Genomic DNA, 21,795 nt, shown 5'->3' on the forward strand with positions numbered 1-21,795 from the left:
GCAAATGCCTCACACATTGGAGTGGTTTGCTGCATAACTTGGCCCTCCAGAGAGGAGAAGCCCTTGAAGGACACAGCTCAACGGAAGAAGAGGAGGTACTGTCGATAAAAGAAGATAGGGAACAGGAGGCGGGGGGGGGGGGGGGGGGGGAGGAGGGGGCGGGGGTGGGGAGTGGGGGAGAAGATGTGGAACACTGAGGTGCCTTGGCTTCATGGGAGATGGCCAGGCCTGGTGGAAGACTCGAGGGTCATGTTAAGATGCTGCCCAGAAGGAAAAAACATTAAAAATGGAGAAATAAGAATACTGATCTGAACTGTTGTTTCCTATTGTGTATTAACGTTAGGGATCATCTGATCCAGGCACATTTCAACTGAGCCCCTCTGACGCAGGAGCAACAGCAGTGCCTGAAATGGTGCAGACACTTTCATAGAAGGTGCAGCCTGGAACATCTGCATTTTTACCACCAATAAAACATACCTGCTCAGAGGTTTCATCATCATTGTATTTGGACCTTGCTCAACATTACCACACTTCTTTGTCCCAGCATTAATAAAAAGATGCTTACAAATCTGGCATCAGCATTTAGCTGGTGCTCATAAAAGAAGGTGTCGATGGTAGTCATAATGTGGAGATGCCGGCGTTGGACTGGGATGAACACAGTCAGAGTTTTAACAACACCAGGTTAAAGTCCAACAGGTTTATTTGGTAGCAAATACCATTAGCTTTCGGAGCGTTGCTCCTTCGTCAGATGGAGTGGAAATGTGCTCTCAAACAGTGCACAGAGACACAAAATCAAGTTACAGAATACTGTTTAGAATGCGAATCCCTAAAGCCAGCAAGGTCTTAAAGGTACAGACAATGTGGGTGGAGGGAGCATTATACACAGGTTAAAGAGATGTGTATTGTCTCCAGACAGAACAGCTAGTGAGATTCTGCAAGCCCAGGGGGCAAGCTGTGGGGTTACTGATAATGTGACATAAATCCAACATCCCGGTTTAGGCCGTCCTCATGTGTGCGGAACTTGGCTATCAGTTTCTGCTCAGCGTCTGTATCTTTAAGACCTGGCTGGCTTTAGGGATTCGCATTCTAATCAGTATTCTGTAACTTGATTTTGTGTCTCTGTGCACTGTTTGAGAGCACATTTCCACTCCATCTGACGAAGGAGCAGCGCTCCGAAAGCTTATGGTATTTGCTACCAAATAAACCTGTTGGACTTTAACCTGGTGTTGTGAGACTTCTTACTGCATATGATTGTAACAGTGGAATAGTCATTTAAAACAGAAATATTATTCAATGACATCCATATAAAGTTCAATGTTAAGTGGAAAATATCCCAAGATGATTCACAGATCCGTAGACAGAAAACAGATACCAATCAAGGAAAGGAGAGGAGAGTTTGGCAAAGGTGACTATAGCTAGCTTAAAGAGATGGGTTTTGAGAAACATTTTGAAAAGAGAAAAGTTTAAGGGCAAACTGCAGGTGCCTCAAGGATTAGGAGGTGGGAGGGAGTGGATGGGCAATTTAGCATGGCCACCTAACCCGCACTTCTTTGGAGTGTGGAGGAAACCGGAGGAAACTTGGCTTTTGTCAAGCTGTGGCGATGTTTGGCAGGTTTAGCTAAATGGGAAGTGTTTCTGTGAAAAGATGGTGTACACTCTAAATCAAATTATCATGCATTCTACCTGCGCAGACTTTTTGCAGTCGATTTGGTTTGGATTCTTAGCATGGTAATGAATTTCCACGTGAAACCTTCTGCAATCGTTTGTCCCTGACTCCAGTATTCCTTAAATGTGGACAGAATGTGTTTTTCACCACTCTGTGACATAGCCTCACATATATATTTGTCACGCACTATTGACTACATTTCGAGCTAACACATCAGTACCCAAAGTGGACACGCACCACAGGGCAACAAGCATCTGAAAGAGAAAGCTATGTTAACTCTGGCTGGGGCGCTTCCAGCTACCAATCCGTGACTCTGTCTTGTCTGCCTGCACATACTAAAATTGTGCTAGAAGGTCACGGCCTGAGCTTGTTAACTGTGTGTTTCTCTCTGCACAGAGGCTGCTGAGTGTTTCCAGCATTTGACGCTTTAATTTCAGATTCCCAGCATCCACAGTATTTCCATTTTGTTCTAATTTTCCAAAATAAAATATTTCATTGTGCAAACGCACTTAAAAGAAACGGGGAGTCAAAATGCAACAAAGAGTTGCTTTAGACTGGGTGGCTTTTAAACTAGGAAGAAAAACGGAATTTGATCAATGGAACCAGAAAATGTGCACTTTCCTGCTTCTCTATACAGATTTTTAAACAATGTTCTGCAGCCAAGCAGAGCGTTTTTGCAAAAGGTTAGTTAGACACGCTAACACTCCATCATCAACTCTCAAAGCAGCAACTTGCGTAAACCAAACCAATTGATGTAAATGCAAAAGTGGCCACAAAACCACCAAATCACATGACTTGAATTTCCGTCTTGACACATTGTCTGAGCGCTTAGAGTTGGGCTCGATCTGGTTTTGTTCCACTCCTGGACGTTACCTTACAGCAATGAGACTGATTGATCCGAAACTACAGTCATGACTTTGCAAAGTGTCCTTCACATGAATGGCAACGCGAATTACATGGCAGCGAATTCTTCGCATTCCGGCTACAATCCCTACTCTGAGATCTCCAACCGGAGCTTCACTGCTGAAACTGACAACAAGCGTCTTCAGATTGTGGCCAACACGCTGGGGACCCTGCCCCGGGGGCGCAGACAGGTAAACCAGCCACCCCTCCCCACCAGTAACAATTATTGTCCAGCTCTAACAAGGAGATAGTACGTAGAAGTGGATAACATGTCAATATATAGGTGGTGTAAAAATATTTTTGTTCTTAATATTGCCCCGTTCTCTGTAATTTTGTTTGCACTGTAGAATATACAATTGTGTTTTTCAATGTTTGACACGTTTCCTGTAAAGGGCTGATTCAAAACGAGCAAAAATCCAGTCAAGAATAAGATAATAATTAAATTGAACAACCTTTGAGTATATATGTTTGTTTTACTTTAACTTCATGAAGCAATCAATATAGCCTCCAGAAACAATAACTGATTTATCAAAGTGGTACAGGATACAAATGGATGGGGCTTTAGCCAGACTAGTATTGATCATACACAGGTTAATGGATGTGATTATATACACTAATAAAAGCTTAAATTCTTAAAGAGAGTGGTAATTTTGATTATTTCTTTCTTTTGCAGCTTTCTTTGACTAGATCAAACCCTTTGGCAGACACTTCATATTTTCGAAAGTAAGACATATTTGCTTAGTGACACTTTCTATTTTAAGAAATAATCTGTTGTTCACATCCATAGAGTGAGTCTGATCTAAAATGCAGGCGTGATATGAACCTGTAACAGTGGACATGTAGATGGCTGCACACACCACTTCAAACTATGAAATCATTACATGTTTCAGGGGTGTATTTTATGCTGAAAGAAGGTAAAAAGTAACTATATTAATTTCTTTGTTTTCTTAAACAGAAAAATGGTTGTCTTAAGCAAGCAAGATAATGAAACTTTTGGATTTGAGATTCAGGTGAGGAATTTGCTGCATGTATTGTGCTCATTGTTTTCAAGATATAACTTAAAGCTAATTTTACTGTTTGTTTCTGTAACGGCTAACTTCTTTATTTTCTACTTGCAGACCAATCGAATGGACCAGCACAATGCTAATGCATTGGAAATATGTACGTTCGTGTGCAAGGTGCATGAGAACAGTCCCTCTCATGTTGCAGGGCTGAAGGCTGGTAAATATTCACTTCCTCTTTTGGTCTACTTGGTTCTGTCTTTCTCACGGATATTCACTAATTACATGTAGTCCATTACACCGCTTCCTACATCTGTATGACAACCACTGTTTTGTATCACAGGGGATAAGCTACTTAACATCAATGGCGTGGACACTGAAGGGTTTAGTCACCAAGAAATTGTAGACCTAATTAAGTCATCTGGTAATTTGTTAAGGTAAGCATGAATGTAAATGTGTTTTGTGATTTCTAGGGCAGACCTCTGTTTCTGTTACCAACAGCAGTTTCAATTTTGCTAGCATTGCTGTAAAGCAAACATGGTGGCAATGCTATCTCAGGGGCCGTGCAAATCCTTTAAAAGAGTGGGATTAAGCAAAGTTTATAGAGAGAGTGGAATTTCCTAAGGTGATGTAATTGTAATTGCTAAAACAATTTAGGCAGAATTCTTCCCAAAAAATTCTAAGCATTGAATACATGGGAAAACTGGAGTAATTCACGCTTTCTTTCAGTGGAAGTTCACACTAGAATCTCCCACACTCTGTGCAATGCAGAGGCCACCAGCAGGCGCAGTGACCCCAAAATGTCGGCCTCCCATTTGCTGGCCAGCTCGATCACTACCAGCCCAGGACCCCCGCAGTGCTGCCCCTCCAACCCCCACATGGCATGATCGCAGCCCCCTCCCGACCATTCCCGGGCCAACCTTGACCACCCCCTTGCCACAGCGCCAATCCCCTACCCTCCGCTGTGCAGACCCCCCTAGTAAGAAGTCTCACAACACCAGGTTAAAGTCCAACAGGTTTATTTGGTAGCAAATACCATAAGCTTCCGGAGCGCTGCTCCTTCGTCAGATGGAATGGAAATGTGCTCTCAAACAGTGCGCAGAGACACAAAATCAAGTTACAGAATACTGATTAGAATGCGAATCCCTACAGCCAGCCAGGTCTTAAAGGTACAGACAATGTGGATGGAGGGAGCATTGAACACAGGTTAAAGAGGTGTGTATTGTCTCCAGACAGAACTGGAGACAATACTGGAGACAATGTTCTGTCTGGAGACAATGCACATCTCTTTAACCTGTATTTAATGCTCCCTCCACCCACATTGTCTGTACCTTTAAGACCTGGCTGGCTCTAGGGATTCGCATTCTAATCAGTATTCTGTAACTTGATTTTGTGTCTCTGTGCACTGTTTGAGAGCACATTTCCATTCCACCTGACGAAGGAGCAGCGCTCCGGAAGCTTATGGTATTTGCTACCAAATAAACCTGTTGGACTTTAACCTGGTGTTGTGAGACTTCTTACTGTGTTCACCCCAGTCCAACGCCGGCATCTCCACATCAGACCCCCCTGCCCAGCCCACCTCGATTGCTGGCCTCACTCCTGCCCCCATCAATTCCAATGGCAGAGTGGCAGTAGGACTCCCCACCCCCACCGATTGCCCCATTAGGCCCCACCCCCTCACTGGCCCCACCCCTTTGGCACTGCCCCATGCCTGACGGGCAGTGCCAAGGTGCCCCCTGGGCATGGGGGGCACCACTTCCCCACCATCTGACCCCCTGGGGGGTTCCGAATGCTCCCCCTTCACTCCAGTGGGGTCGGGCTGCTAGTTCCCCGAAAGTGGGGAGCTAGTGTAATCCCTGCTGGAATGAAACAATCTGGTGGGGTGGGAGAGGCTAGGGGGCCTGGAGACTTCAGTCCTGGGCCCACTAATTACATTAAAACAAGATTTAAATTACGTGCCTCTCTTCCCGCCGGTTTCCAGTGCGGATCTGATGGCGCCGGAAATCCGGCTCTGAGAGATGCGCCCACGGCGGGAACGCATGTGCACATCCCGCACATGTCCGGCCGCCAGATTCTCCCACCCCAATGTGCAAGAAATTTAGCAGGGTGTGTTGGGAGAATCTCCCCCTTTATTTTCTGGTTGCTGACAGGGACCACACCACAAGTGTAAATGTCACTGAGTGCAAGGAAACTTGATGCAACTGTTAAACTAAAGAGAATATTCATAAAATGAGAAAATTGTTGGGGGTATTCTTACCAAAAGAATTCTAAGTGCCAAATGAATGTGAAAATGGGAGAGAATCACGCCCATTTTTTCAGCGAGCTTTCAGAGACTATCTTATGGCACTTAGTGCAAACAAAGAGGCAAAGTATGATTCACACCAGTCGAGGAAGTGGATGGAGTTTATTCATGCCGGAAAGCCAGCTGCTCACACTAGAGAACACAATCACGCATGCGCAGATCTCTCTGTTCTGTGTAACAGAACACTGAAGATCTGTCAGTCCTGTCGCCCTACTGGAATCACCCCCCCGCCCCCCCCGGGCCACCATCACTGGGCTCCCCAGCTGATTTTCCTTAGCTTACCCCGTGGATATCGCCCCGATACGTGCCCCGGCTGATTGCGCTCCCACCCCACCCCCCCCCCCCCACCCCACCTCTGGCTGATTGCCCCACTGCACTCTCAGCATTAGCTGGATGATGCACCAATGTGCAGCCACCTGTGAGACACTTAGAGGTCTGCACTGACAAGGCACAGATATCTGTGACCATCTGCACTGATTCTCAACCATGTCCAGGTCCACTTGTCCCTGCCTTTAAATCCTGTGTTCAGGGTATTTCCTTCTCCTCTTTTGCAGTCCTCATCCCTCTCATCTGGCCTCCTGATACCTGGCTCTCTGCTCTTCCTGTGCAGGCTGCTCTTCCTCATCTCCAATGGCCTTGAGTTCTAAGGGTGCAGCACCTCTTTCAAGCTGCACCCTTCCTAGTGCTCAGGTGGGGAGCACAAACAGTCATGCCCACTGTGCCAATGCCCATTAAATACCAGGAGGGTGACAACACCCTGAACAGGCAAAGTTCTTAATTCTGACTCCTCCATTGATACGTGATGGGCTGCTGTAATTTTATCTTCAAAGAGGATAAACCCTCTAACCTTTGATAGACATGCATACTCACCTTTTGAAATGTTTCTGGCTTCTGTGACTGGGCCCGGACATGGTCCCCACTTGCCTTCAGCTGGTTTGAGGCAGCCTGAACACTAGCTGGAACCAGAAAAATTCATAAAAGATTCCAGAGATTTTTTTTAACAAGTCCTTAGCATGATTAATTGGCACGTTAAGTAGTGCGGATGGGTTCAGAGGCCCATGTTTCCCCTGTCCTCACGAATATCGCTGACGCCTGAATTGAAGCTGTGACATGAAACTTACACAATGTCGCCACCATTTTTCTGCCTCCTAGCTCCATTCTGACCTGATTTGCGCCGTGAAAATCTAGCCCTTAAGTTCCTGGCTTTGGAATGCCTCCCTCAGCCCCTTTGAATCCCTCTCCTCCTTGAAGTCCATCACTTCTTTGACAATATTTTTTAAAACCCTCCTGCCTTTCTCCCTGACGATTAGCACTGAAAGGAAATAGATTTGGGTGGCCACATATCCAATGGATTTGGGTCTACCATTTTTTTTACTCCTGTCTCGTCATCAGAATATTTCACACCCTCCATTCATTATCAGAAACCCCTTCACTTTAATGTAAGCCCATCATTCTTTTGTGTTTTGAGCTAATGACAGAATGCCCATAATGCAATGCCATTTATGGGACATATTCCTTATTCGCTATGTTTCGAAAGAAATCTTTTTGGAATGTGGCTGATGTTGACACCCCTAGTTACCCTGTGAAGGCAATTGGCCTTCTTGTAATCCTTGTGGTGTGAGGCAGGGAATTCTAGGATGTTCACCCAGTAACAATGAATGAATTCTGATTAACATCTAGGTCAGGATGGTTGTGACTTGGAGAGGAAATTGAAAGTGATGTGTTCACATGATATTTCTGCTCATGTTCATCTTGGTGGTTGAGGTAGATTCAGTGTAAACTTGTTGCATTGCTGCAATGCATCCTGTAGAAAGTGCATATTTCAGCCACTATACCATTAGTGGTGGAGGGGGTGGATTTCTTCTCAGTGCGAGTTTGCGTCAGACAATGTTTTCTGTGTTTACTCCTGAACTTTACCTTTATTTTTTATTTCTATTTTACAGCCTGTTGACTATTAACAATCTTTCTGTCAAAAGAAATGAACTCGAAACAAAATTGCATTTTCTAAAGGTATTTTTTCCAAACCTTTTGCTGTATGTCGGTTCAATTGTGAAATAATAAGGACAAACAATGAATTCTGTAGCATACTTGCAAGATGAAAATGGAAACTGCATGAGTTAGTTATCTTGTAAAACTCATAGTGAGAGTTCAGTGAATATAAGTAAAAGTAATTATTCATGTTGTAGTAACGTGTGCAGCCGATCGAGGCATCACTTTGGCTTGACTCAGATTTTCAGCTGATTCGCAATCCCCCTTTCTGGAGAAACTTGCACCAAGTCCAGATACTGTTTGGTTGAAATAAACTTGCTCACAATTACTGTTATTGTAGACAATTGATATCCTAATCCTTTTCAACAACAGAGAGTTCTTTGAAATTTGTGTTTTAATTTATACAGAGCTATCCATCCTCTATATTTATTTGAACCTGAACCAAAATATACCTTTATATACTTGATATTTTAATTTGGAGTTCTGACATTTTAGCACCTTCTTTTTATTATTTTTATTGTATACATTTAGAAGATTACTTTGTTGACTACATTTGATTATTTCTTCATTGTCATTTGATGTTGGTTAATTAATGATATTAAAGGTAGCCCAATTTGACTAAGGCTAGTTTGTGGAAATGTATAGAAACATCTACTGTAAAAGTGGCTCTCCTTTTTAATAGTACATATGTTGCACAAAAGCTTCTCGGTAGATAGCTTCTTTATTTTTGCACTTTTATCAACATTCTGCCTTCCTGTGTCTCTTAGAAAACACTTCAAGAGAAATGGGTGGAGTACAGATCACTGATGCTACAGGAACAACGCCTAGTTCATGGTAAGTTCTTACCGGGAAACCACAATGCACCATCATTTTAATGCTAGCATAACTTTTAAAATCTAATTTGAAACCATATCATGTTATGAGATGTCTAAAGTGAAGAAGCAAATGGGACCACTCAAAATTCTTTGTATTTCTATATAATTTGTATTCATCAAGGTGAAGGGATCTTGCCACAGTAAATATTATTCCACCTTGAGCATTTATTGCAAATCAAAAACTTCTGGAGCACCTAAAACATAGAAAGATGTAGAGTAAAGCTTCCTCTTTGCCCTCTAAAAATGTGCCCTAATTACGTCTGGTCAACTGACTCTTATTGAACCAGTCTGATTTTTTTTTGTTTCCCTTACAAATCATCCTTTTGGGTTTTTTTAGTGAGATTTCTCATTTAGTGCCTACTTGTGGGTAGGACTGTATCCACAAGGGACTGAAATGCGACTTTCCAAACTCACTTCCTACAGAACCTCAGGGATCAGTGCTGGGCCCACTGTTATTTGTCATTTATATTAATGATTTGGATGAGAATATAGGGGGCATGGTTAGTAAGTTTGCAGATGACACCAAGATTGGTGGCATGGTGGACAGTGAGGAAAGTTATCTCCAATTGCAGTGGGATCTTGATCAACTGGGCCAGTGGGCTGACGAATGGCAGATGGAGTTTAATTTAGACAAATGCGAGGTGATGCATTTTGGTAGATTGAACCAGGGCAGGACTTACTCAGTTAATGGTAGGGCGTTGGGGAGAGTTACAGAACAAAGACACTTAGGGGTACATGTTCATAGCTCCTTGAAAGTCGAGTCACAGATGGACAGAGTGGTGAAGAAGGCATTCGGCATGCTTGGTTTCATCGGTCAGAACATTGAATACAGGAGTTGGGACGACTTGTTGAAGTTGTACAAGACATTGGTAAGGCCACACTTGGAACACTGTGTGCAATTCTGGTCACCCTATTATAGAAAGGATATTATTAAACTAGAAAGACTGCAGAAAAGATTTACTAGGATGCTACCGGGACTTGTTGGATTGAGTTATAAGGAGAGGCTGAATAGACTGGGACTTTTTTCTCTGGAGCGAAGGAGGCTGAGGGGTGACCTTATAGAGGTCTGGAAAATAATGAGGGGCATAGACAAGGTAGGTAGCCAATATCTTTTCCCAAAGGTAGGGGAGTCTAAAACTAGAGGGCATAGGTTTAAGGTGAGAGGGGAGAGATACAAAAGTGTCCAGAGGGGCAACTTTTTCACACAGAGGCTGGTGAGTGTCTGGAACAAGCTGCCAGAGGTAGTAGTAGAGGCGGGTACAATTTTATCTTTTAAAAAGCATTTGGATAGTTACATGGGCACGATGGGTATAGAGGGATATGGGCCAAATGCGGGCAATTGGGATTAGCTTAGGGGTTTTAAAAAAAAATAAGGGCGGCATGGACAAGTTGGGCCGAAGGGCCTGTTTCCATGCTGTAAACCTCTATGACTCTATGAGAACCCTTACAATCAGCAACCAGGTACTGCAGTCAAGCTGTATGGAATTTAAGCTAAGGCTCTGCAAATAAAAGGAAAATGATTTCACCATCTTAAATTTGTATATTTTAAAGTGATTGTATGGGGTGGAGAATGATTCTCCTCACCTCATCTGGAACTATGGACTTTATCATAACTGCATCATTTTAAGCTTAACTTTTCAGTTGTACGTATCGACTTAAGTAATTTATTTGATGGCTCTGTACTTGGCTGGGTATGATTAGGTCTGGCACTAAGTAAGGGCTGGATCCTCACCTTTCACCTCTCCCCTAACGTCAACATCCGTAGCAAGACTGTCTCCACCTGGCTGGCTCATTCTGCAGCCATTTAATGGGAGCCTCCAAGTGGAACAATGTGCTCCAGAAGGAAGTACCTTTCCCAGCCACTAGGCTGCCAGGTTTTACTGAGCAGGCTAGACACTTCACGCCAGCCACCCCTACCACAGGTGAAAATGCAATGGCGCCAGCAATGATGAGATATGCAGTGGGAACAGTGCCACTATCATGGTATTGAGTTTTATGCCACCCTTTCATCCTGTGAGGGCTGTAAAATTGTGGATTGACCCTGACATTCAAATCCAAATCCAATATCACCGAACTTTAAAAACTTTTTGCTTTGTCATTTTGAGTGGATTTTTATGTGGTCTAAAGTAAAGTTGTGGCAGCTTATGAGTTTTTCCAGTTTTACACAAGTGGTGGAGATATACTGATTGTATTTTTCATAGAATCCCTACAGTATAGGAGGAGGCCATTCAGCCCATCGAGCCTGCACTGACAACAATCCCACTCAGGTCCTATCCCTGTAACTCCACGTATTTACCCTGCTAGTCCTCCTGACACTAAGGGGAAATTTAGCATGGCTAATCAACCGAACCGTAATGCTAAGTATGCAGTTCCACTTTAGAATTGCTCATTTTAATGGCATTGAACTTTAACCTGTCTGACTCACACTCCAAGCTTGTATATGACACCTTGGGCAGAATTCACCTAAAAACCAATTAAGTGTCACAATGGCAAGCAAACAGGAGCGATCCGCACCAGTCTCTCAAGCGCACGCCGCACCGCAATCCTCCCACACTGTCGCTTTTTGGGAGCGTGTATTTTTTTATTAATTCGTGGTACATTCGCTAGCCCCAGACCACCCAGGGGCTTCAATGGCTTCCCAGCCCCCTGGAGTGGCCATTGCGCCCGCTCTCTGGTGGGGACCAATAATGATTCGCGCCAGCATGACTTCTCACCAGAGAGGTGGGAACATTCTGGGAGGGGGAACGTTTGTGTGCCGAACTCACTAATGAGATTGAAATCCAGTCAACCTCATTCCCTATCTGGCCGCGATCTGGTTCGTGTCTTTAGGAAGGGGTTGGGACGATCACTAACTGTTTGGTGCCGATTGCGAAATCAATTTCCAGGCCAGCTTGCTATTCTCCCGAATTGGCGCAATCTGTGCCAGGTTCAATGAGGTTGGAGAATTCCCCCCCCCCACCCCCCCCCCCACCCCCCCCGCACCCCTTGTTTTAATTAAAACTTCACTATTAGGTAACCATGATTAGCACTCGCTGATCTGAATTTTAGAATGAAATGTAATCTATTATTTATTGGCACATCCAATCACCCTTTGAAATATGTTGTCAATTGCTACAACAGTAGATGTGCAAAGAGCGTGAGGGAAGGCACACTATTCGAAATGTACACATATACATTTATGTTGTCTCAATCTGCAGGACTCTTGAGGAACAGTAGCACAGCGGAAGCTGCAGACTCCTTTCTCTACGACAATGTTGCGATATTTGGGTCAGCCACACGGAACAAGGAAAGAGCTTCCAGCGACAGCAGCTGCAGGAGTCAACTCAGCCTAATGACTGATGACAGTGAGGATTGTGACTTCCCACTCAGTGTGTTTGAGGACTTAACCATTGGAGGTCACTATCGACGGAGCAGTATGGATGAAGAATGCTTCTTCTACAGGGAAACGGATATGTTCACTCAAAAACGCCAACTGACCCGGAGCAGGAGCATTAGTGTTACCAGTAGTGGGAGTGAATACATGTCACCATCATGGGACAGTGGCTGTGGGACAGTTCGAAAAGCTAGGAAATCGAGTGTTAGAAGACGCCTCATGAAGTTCATTCCAGGCTTAAACAGGGCAGTGGAAGAGGATGAGAGTCATTTTTAGATGTTTTATACTAATACTACAATGCAGTAGTGGTACTGCTAGTTTCATGATAGCATTAAGGAGCAAAAGGAACTGTGGCATTAAAACCATGTCAAAGATTCTCTTGATTGCAGAATGGATCTGTGTGTTACACAAAATGTAGTAAAATATTTTAAAGAGATTGTACAGCTTTAATCAAAAATTAACTTCTCTGTATATTTTTGCATAGTCCATGATGTTTCTATAATCAACAGAGATCCAAGTCTTAAGTAATATGTTCTCATTATTCCGTATCAACAGTTGCTTCAAAAAGCAGCTTGTGACTTTAAAATTCAGAGTCCAACAATTAATAGATTTTCTAAAATGCCCTCATTGTACGTGCACTCTTATATCCTGGTAACTAACGATGTAGAAAGGTTTTGGAAACTTCATTTCAATCTGTCTAAACTATATTTGAAAGGATCAATTAAAACATCCCTTTTCCCCATTCTGCAGTTGGAAATTTACAAATAACTGACAATTTACAAACTTCCGTCACCAAGCAACAATTATACATGGATTGGCCTTGGAACCTCTTAAAAACAAATCCCATTGGGAGTAACTGAGTAATGACTTTAAAAGAATAGGATGAGTTATCTAAAATTGTGATGTGATGTGATGTAACCACTGGTGTTGTTAACCATTGACCCCAGTAGAATTCGTAGGGAGGGCGGGAATGTATCACATTTGATCAGAGATCGTAGGTGCCAAAACCACTAACTGGAGCACTTACCTCACCCACCTGCTCAATGCTGCAAGACAATTCAGTGCTGGCTTATCAATAAGGTATTAGGGTGTTCCACAGCCACCTTCTCAAGACTTCTTATTGCCTCTGCCGACACCCCACCCTGACCCCCGAACCTCTGCAAAGGGATCTATCCAATATTAAAAAATATTTGTGACTTTCTTTGGGTATCTAAGCTCCCCTCACCTGGACCTTCCCATCATTCCCCCCAGACCACCTGTGGGGTTCGTTTCCACCCATCCACAGGTTGTTGCACCTCGTCCCACTTGACCTGCATTCCTACACTGGGTCCTGACCGATTCAGGGCAAGTGAAACAGTAAATGAAGGAGTCCTCACACCATGGTCATCTCTCTGATGTCACAGGCCTTTAAGCAGTTCCCACCCTTACTAGGCCAACCAGAAATCTGAGAATAGGTAGGGAACTGGCCCAAACAGGTTATTACTGTTTCCAGTAGTTACACCAAACTTGGACTGCAATTACTGCAGGAGTCTAGCAGAACATTTATGGTTTCAATTTTATCCTCATCAAATACAAAGCACTTCTATAATCGTAGCATACGATCTTCTTTGGAGTTCTTTATTAGTCATTTTCATTTATTCCATGTTAAATTTGAGTTTCCTTTCCTTTACTCTGTTATTCATTACATGATACTTATGAGGTGGCAAAGTACTTCGCGCTTTTTAAGTTAGTGAAACCTTGATTTAATAAATGCCCTCGATGAGGATATGTGAAGCCATTCATTTCGAATTGCATTCAGCTCTAAGGTATGTAGAATTAATTTACCTAAAGTAAGGTATTACACAGACATTTATGTTGACACTTTTCAAATAAGGCAGTGGACACAAAGAAATAGTGACTCCAGGCTTTCAAATGAAATACAATATGTTTGACTGGAAAGGAACATATACCCCTGGCTCTGGAGATATTTAAAGATACCGTCAGTTGATTTAAGAGCATTTTTCAAGTTCTATTGATTGTGAAATAGTAATAAAGGTGAACTTGTTAGCTTACTGTTAACAGTTTGATTTTTCTTCTCTTAAAAGTATGTTCCAAAGGGCTGGCAAGCTGTAACTGGCTTAACAATTTCAGTCAAATAGGATCTTATGCTTACAATTACAAAGGTTCCTTTACACTCTTAACATTTAAGATGACTCGTGGAGATTTGAAAACATAAGTTCTAATTGCAAATGAATAGTGCTGGAAAATGTATATATTTGCATGCGTACTGATTGTGTGTGCAATTGTTAATGAACTTTCCACTTCACCGTGAACGCCTTACTCAAAGATAACATTTAACTTCACCATTGTCATATATAAGAGCTGGCTTCGAATTAACATTTTGAAAAATAAATGGTCTTTTTGGAAAACCGAAAACAGAATGTGATAGAAGACCAGTGGACTCATTTTGAAACCATCAATGCGGATGGAAAAAAAGTGCCTGAAGCGACAACATGATTCAAATGTGTTATTGAAGGTGTTAGTGTGTTATCAACAGTGCATAACGTTTTTTTGTATTTATAAAGTTCATGATCTATTGTGCAGTAGCTGCAGGGGATTCATTTTATTAGTGGCACAGGACAAGTGATACAATAAAATGGCTGAGTGCATTGCCTGAATCACTTATTCTCTGGAATGAAGTTCCCTAGACTCAGCACCTTTTGCAATACTGATTAGATTTTTATGCATTCATATTAAACTTAAGTGGTGGAATGGCAAGAACTACAAAATTAGATGAAAGTATGTGAAACAGTTGGAAAATTAGTACCAGTATAAAGATTATACTTAAAATTATGAAAATCAATGATCTTTGCAGGATTATTTCATTACTACAATTATCTTAGAAATGCTTAATATTGATCATCTGTGACCTGCATCCTCTTACATTGTGATTATTGAAAGCACTGTATTATTTAATTGTACATAGAGGCAACACTGGAAGGTTATATGCTGTGTTAGATGCAATAAGAGACTTCTTTCCTGCTAAGATATGCTTTAGTAGAAAGGTATGCAGAGTTAAGGGGTTGCATTTTTCCATCTCACCCACCATGGGAATTGTAGCGGGTGGGACAGGACCATGCAAAGATCCGTTGACCTCAGGCAGGATTTTCTGGTCTTGGGGCAAGTGTGGCCAGAAAATCCTGCCCTCTGTATAACCTGGACATCAGGTGAAACTCTCAGACTAGATAAGATGCTGGGTTGAGGCAAAACTCAATGGCCAGGATTTTCCACTCCTGTTTGCATCGGGCAGGTTTGGCAGTGAGAGCGGAAAATATCGCGAGAAGTTCAAAGTCGTATTTTATGTCAATGTAAAAACAGGAAATGATCGCCTTCTGCTCCCCCTTCCCCCCCGCCCGCCATCAGTGGCGGGTCGCATTTTCCACCATTTAATGTTGGGAACCTCATTGAAATGCATTAGCATATCATTATCAGACCCAAATGTCAAAGAATGCATCCACAGTCGTGTGATGTCAGATTGCAGCAATGCACGACTGGTTTCGGAAAGCATTCATCTGTTGAGCAATATTCTGAGGGGAGCTGGACGGTGAGTGCAGCACCCAGGGCAGAGGGTCGTGCCAGTGGGTGTCAGGGAAGGGCCGGAGTCACTCACCTGGGTGAAGAATGTTTCCTGGTGTGCTTGCTGAGCGCTGGTGGTAGGGTGGGAGAATCAGAGGCTGCTGCCAGCGATACATCATGGAACTCCTGCCTGCCTTCTTTTTGTTACAAGTATCTCACAAATGGTGTAAAAAGCCGCCATTGCCGTTGGTGGCCTGAATGCTGCTTTTCACGCCCAAAATTGGAATTTGCTGCTTTCGGACAGAATCGCGGCCAATGATAATGATCACCCTGATTATTTCTCCAAAGTATTTGTTCTCTGAAGGATATTATTTCCCATTTCAAGACTGCTGCTTCCCACAATGGAAAGAGCAGTTTGTAATTTAATGAGAAAAAAAATGTTCCACCATGTTCTACCAATGTTCAAAAACATTGAATGTATACAAGAGGCGGCTATATGTAGCACTTGGGGCAAATAGGATCAAAGGTTTTGGGGAGAAAGCAGGATTAGGCTATTGAGTTGGATAATCAGCCATGATCGTGATGAATGGCGGAGCAGGCTTGAAGGGCCAAATGGCCTCCTCCTGCTCCTATATTTCTATAGTGTAGTGGGGGCGGGGGGGGGGGGGTGGTGGTGGTGGTGGCGGGGGGGGGGGGGGGGTGGCGGGTGGTGGTGAATTTAAACTTGTTATGCAGGGGGATGGGTTGACTAATTGGCCTAGTTTTAGAAGTATCAATGAGGGCAAAAGAGAGAAGATGGGAACAGGGAAAAGAAAGTGAGGGAAGGCTTGAGTGTTGGCAGTGAACGAAGAAATGGTCACATCCCAAAGGGCAGGGTTAAATTGTATGTATGTAATTGCATGGAGCATAGTGAACAAAATTGGGAAACTGGAAGCATAAATTTATCTAAGGGGATTTGACATAGTAGCATTGACAAAAATGTGGCTCAAGCCAGAATAGGACTGGATACTTAACATCCCTGGGCTGTAAGGTTTTTAGTAGAAACAGGATGGATTAAAAGTAAGGAGGCATAGCAGTCTTGGTCAAAGATAGTATCATAGCCCTTGAACAAATTGCAGTTCCTGAATTAAAATCTATATAGTTGTAGGTGAGAAACAGGAAGGGAGTGGTGAACTTCTGTGGTCTTTATTATAGACCTCTAAATAGTAGGGAGGTAGTAGAAGAGAGTATTTGTAAGCAGATTATGGAAACCTGTAGGACAAGTAAGTTTGTGATAGTTGGGGATTTCAATTACCCTAAGGTAGACTGGGAAAAGGGTGGAGTGTTGGGCATAGAAGGGGAGGAATTCATGCAATGTGTGCAGGAGAATTTTCTGGAACAGTACATTTCCAGTCCTACCAGGAAGGAAGCTGTGCTGGATATGATCCTGGGAAATTTGGCAGGCCAGTAGAGAATATCAAAGTGATAGAGCAATTGGGAAATAGCGATCACAATATAAGGTTCAATTAAGTTGGAAAAGAATAAAAATTCAGTCACGGATTAAGATCCCAGATTGAAAAGGGCAAATTTTAGGGGTCTAAATGTTGAACTAGAGCAGGTTGATTGGAAATGCATTTTAGTGGATGAAACAGTGGATGAAAAATGGGAGGCTTTCAAAGGATAATGAATAGGATACAAGCTAGGTACATACCCATGAGAAATAAATACAGGATATCCAAAGCTAGAGTCACTGGATGATGAAGGATAATAAGGAATGAATAAGAGGCATATGATCCATGTCGGAATAATAATAACAATACAAATCAGGAAGAGAATCTCAAATGCAGTAGAGAAGCTAAGGCTGGGCAAAGGGAGGCTAAGAGAAAGAAATGAGGAAAAGATGGCAGGGTGTGTTAAAACAAATAGTAAAATGTTCTTCAAACATACTATTTGGCAAAAGATTAGTGAAGGATAGAGTGGGGCCCATAAGGGACAAGCAAGCTAAACTGTTCATTGAAGGGGAGTGTATGGCAGAGGTAGTAAATGAGTACTTTGCTTCTGTCTTTACCAAATTAGAAGATGGTGACAATGGCCGAGTTGAAAATGTGGTTCTTGAGCAACTGAGCAGTCTATTTGTAGATAGATAATGAAGAGGTTCTGAAAAGGCTGGCAGCAGTCCAGGTAGAGAAGTCACCAGGTCCTGATTGGATGCATCCTAAATTGCTGAGAGAGGTGAGGGAGCAAACTGCAGAGCTGTTGACAAAGGTTTTCCAGGCCTCTCTGAACACAGGATGAGTTCCGGGGGACTGGAGCATTGCAAATGTGACACCGTTGTTTAAGAAAGGATAACCCAGGAAACTACAGACCTGTCAGCTTGACATCAATAATGGGAAAACTGATGGAAGCCATAATACGCGATAAGATAAATGTACACTTAGAAAAAAATAAGTTCATACAAGATAGTCAACATGATTTTATTAAAGGCATGTCATGTCTAACAAATGTAATTGGGTTCTTCGACTAGGTGACACAGGCAGTGGATGAGGCTAGTGCTGTGGATGGTGTATATTTGGACTTTCAGAAAGCATTTGATACAGTGCCACATGGCAGGTTGGTTAGCAAATTAGAAATGTTTGGGATTGATGGGTCCTTGGCAGCATGGAATATATGTTTATATGTTGGCTAAGAGATTGGAAACAGAGGGTAGGTGTAGATCAGCATTTCTCAGATTGGAGCCGAACTGAAAATAGTGTTCCCCAGAGCTCAGTGATGGCACTCTTGCTTTTCCTAATTTATATAAAGGATTTAGAGATGGGTGTTGAAGACAAAATCTCTAAATTTGTAGATGATACTAAGCTGGGGAGAATAGTGAATAGTGAATTGTGAGGATGATGCTGAGCGACTTCAGAGGGACATTGCCAAGTTGTTCAAATGGGCAGACACCTGACGGATGAATTTCAATACAGTGAAATTGATAGAAGAAACATGGGGAGACAATACGGGTTCAAGGGTACAACATTGAGGGGAGTACATGAGCAGAGGGATCTCGGGGTTCAAGTGCATAATTCGCTGAAGGCGGCTCGGCAAGCTTAAACAGTGGTTAAGAACGCTTATTGGATCCTTGGTTTATAAATGGAGGCCTGGAATACAAAGAACAAAGAACAAAGAAAATTACAGCACAGGAACAGGCCCTTCAGCCCTCCAAGCCTGCACTGACCATGCTGCCCGACTTAACTAAAACCCTCTACCCTTCCGGGGACCATATCCCTCTAAAGTATAAAGGCAAGGACGTGATGCCAAACCTCTACAAATCATTGGTCAGACCACATTCGGAGCATTGTGTTCAGTTCTGGGCACCTTACTTAAGGAAGGATATTAAAGCCCCAGGGAGAGTGCAAAAAAGATTTACTAGAATGATACCAGGAATGAGAAATTTTAGATGCAAGGAGGAAATTGGATTTATTCTCCTTGGAGCAGAGAAGATTAAGAGGTGACCTTATTCAGGTGTTCAGAATGATGAATAATTTTGATGGGGTAAAGAAGGATATTATGTTTCCACTAGTTGGTATATCAGTGACTTGGGGTCACAATTTCAAGATGGTCAGCAAGAGAGCTAGGAGTGTGATGAGGAGAAACTTCTTTTTTCAGGAGTTGTTGGGATTTGGAATGTGCTGCCTGAGACACTGATGGAGGCAATTTCAAAAGAGAGTTGGATACATATTTGAAAGTGATGAATTTAGAGGGCTATGGAGACAGGGCTGGAGAATGGGACTAGCTGGGTAGCTCTTTCAGGAGCCAGTGCAGACATGTTGGGCCGAATGGCCTCTTTCTGTGCTGTAAAATTCTATGATTCATTCTTCAGAGGTTCCCTGTGAAATGTAATTACGAGATTATTCAGTATTTAATTTTGCATTCAGATAATGTGACAAGTATAGAAAATCAAAAGCAACACATTCGCCCTGGAGGTTGATCTTTCTGGTCATTTTCTATACAAAGTTACCCATGAAAATCAGTGTCCATGTTATATATGTATTATTTTTATGATTGTGTGACCAAGTGGAAGAACCAAATTTGAATATCCATTTGGAATTTTGGCCCTGATGATAGAATAGTATTTTTGACCTTTGACTTTTTAATTAAATGTTCCTAATGTTTTCAGTTATAATTGCACTTGAAGTTCATAGTCTAACTGGTGTAAGAATGACAATCATTAGACGTGAGATAAAATTACAAATTCTCACGCTCATGTTAATTAACACCAACATTTACTTTATTAAATCTCTACAGACACAATTTGGACTTCCACCTTCTTCCGTCGGAAAAAAGATATTTAAGTCTGAGGTCACGTACCAACCGACTCAAAAACAGCTTCTTCCCTGCTGTCATCAGACTTTTGATCGGTCCTATCATATATTAAGCTGATCTTCCTCTTCACCCTATCTGTAACTGCAACACTATATTCTGCACCCTCTCCTTCCCTTCTCCCTTATGTACTCTATGAACAGTATGTTCAAGCAGCGTGACTAAATGACTATCATCTGGTGGCTCTGAAGTGCTTCAAAAGGTTAGTCATGGCACAAATCAATTCCAGCCTCCCAAACTGCCTGGATCCACTACAGTTCGCCTGTCGCCCAACAGGTCCACAGCAGACGCTATCTCCCTGGCCCTGCACTCAACCCTGGAACACCTAGATAACAAAGACACCTGTGTCATACTCCTATTTATTGACCACAGTTCAACCTTCAACACCATTATTCCTACAAAACTCATCTCCAAACTCCGTGGCCTGGGCCTCGGCTCCTCCCTCTGTTGCTGGATCCTGAACTTCCTAACGCACAGACCACAATCAGTAAGGATAGGTAACAACACCTCCTCTACTATCATCCTCCATACAGGTGCCCCAAAGGGCTGTATTCTGAGCCCCCTACTATACTCCTTATACACATATGACTGTGTGGCCAAATTCCCCTCCAACTCGATTTTCAAGTTTGCTGATGACACCACTGTAGTAGGTCGGATCTCAAACAGTGACGAGACAAGAGTACAGGAAAGAGATAGAGAATCTGGTGAACTGGTGCGATGACAATAATCTCTCCCTCAATGTCAACAAAACGAAGGAGATTGTCATCGACTTCAGGAAGCATAAAGGAGAATGTGCCTTTGTCTATATCAATGGGGATGAAGTAGAAATGGTCGAAAGCTTCAAGTTTTTAAGAGTCCAGATTACCAATAACCTGTCCAGGTCCCCCCATGCCGACACTATAGTTAAGAAAGCCCACCAATGCCTCTAATTTCTCAGATGACTAAGGAGATTTGGAAAGTCAGCTACAACTTTCACCAACTTTTACAGATGCACCATAGAAAGCATTCTTTCTGGTTGTATTGCAGCTTGGTATGGCTCCTGCTCTGCCCAAGACCGCAAACTACAAAAGGTCGTGAATGTAGCCCAATCCATCACGCAAACCAGCCTCCTATCCATTGACTCTGTCTACACTTCCTGATGCTTCGGCAAAGCAGCCAGCATAATCAAGGACCCCACGCACCCCGAACATTCTCACTTCCACCTTCTTCCGTCGGGAAAAAGATACAAAAGTCTGAGGTCACGTACCAACCGACTCAAGAACAGCTTCCCTGCTGCTGTCAGACTTTTGAATTGGCCAACCTTGCATTAAGTTGATATTTCTCTGCACCCAAGGTATGACTGTAACACTACATTCTGCACCCTCTTGTTTCCTTCTCTATGGACGGTATGCTTTGTCTATATAGCGCGCAAGAAACAATATTTTTCACTGTATACTAATACATGTGACAATAATAAATCAAATCAAATCAAATCAAATGTTTTGCCTGTATAGCATGCAAGAAACGAATAATTTTCACTGTAAAGTGATACATGTGACAATAATAAATCAAATCAAATGTTTTGCCTGTATAGTGTGCAAGAAACAATAATTTTCATTGTATCTCAGTACATGTGACAGTAATAAATCAAATCAAACATTAGTTCATAGGGGGAGTGGTGGACAAGATTGGGAGGAGAATCTGTTTTGAATTTGGGAAAGCTGCAAATATATTTGTTAGTAAGCATAGGTTTCCTGACTGTTCTATTGTTTTATTTTTTTTCCCCATGGGTTTCCTGTCCATAGCTAGCC

The 21,795-nt window shown here is 42.6% G+C and overlaps 1 protein-coding gene across 1 annotated transcript; it reads left to right on the forward strand.

Moving 5' to 3' along the window:
- Nucleotides 1–2,481: 2,481 nt before the first annotated feature.
- On the forward strand, nt 2,482–14,758 carry LOC144503646 (cytohesin-interacting protein-like). Its single transcript, XM_078228328.1, has 8 exons — nt 2,482–2,760; nt 3,243–3,292; nt 3,525–3,579; nt 3,688–3,790; nt 3,914–4,007; nt 7,816–7,882; nt 8,629–8,695; nt 11,934–14,758. The coding sequence occupies exons 1-8, from the start codon at nt 2,578–2,580 to the stop codon at nt 12,383–12,385; spliced, it is 1,071 nt and encodes a 356-aa protein (XP_078084454.1). The 5' UTR covers nt 2,482–2,577; the 3' UTR covers nt 12,386–14,758.
- Nucleotides 14,759–21,795: the final 7,037 nt, after the last annotated feature.

This window comes from Mustelus asterias, chromosome 14 (assembly GCF_964213995.1).
Source record: "Mustelus asterias chromosome 14, sMusAst1.hap1.1, whole genome shotgun sequence".
Taxonomy (NCBI): domain Eukaryota; kingdom Metazoa; phylum Chordata; class Chondrichthyes; order Carcharhiniformes; family Triakidae; genus Mustelus; species Mustelus asterias.

What these genes read in the sequence shown, in the direction of transcription:
- LOC144503646 (XM_078228328.1), top strand. Translation starts at nt 2,578, where the DNA reads ATGACTTTGCAAAGTGTCCTTCACATGAATGGCAACGCGAATTACATG. An exon ending in TCATCTGGTAATTTGTTAAG is followed by an intron (nt 4,008 to 7,815) that starts GTAAGCATGAAT and finishes TCTATTTTACAG; the next exon opens with CCTGTTGACTATTAACAATC. An exon ending in CAAAATTGCATTTTCTAAAG is followed by an intron (nt 7,883 to 8,628) that starts GTATTTTTTCCA and finishes TGTGTCTCTTAG; the next exon opens with AAAACACTTCAAGAGAAATG.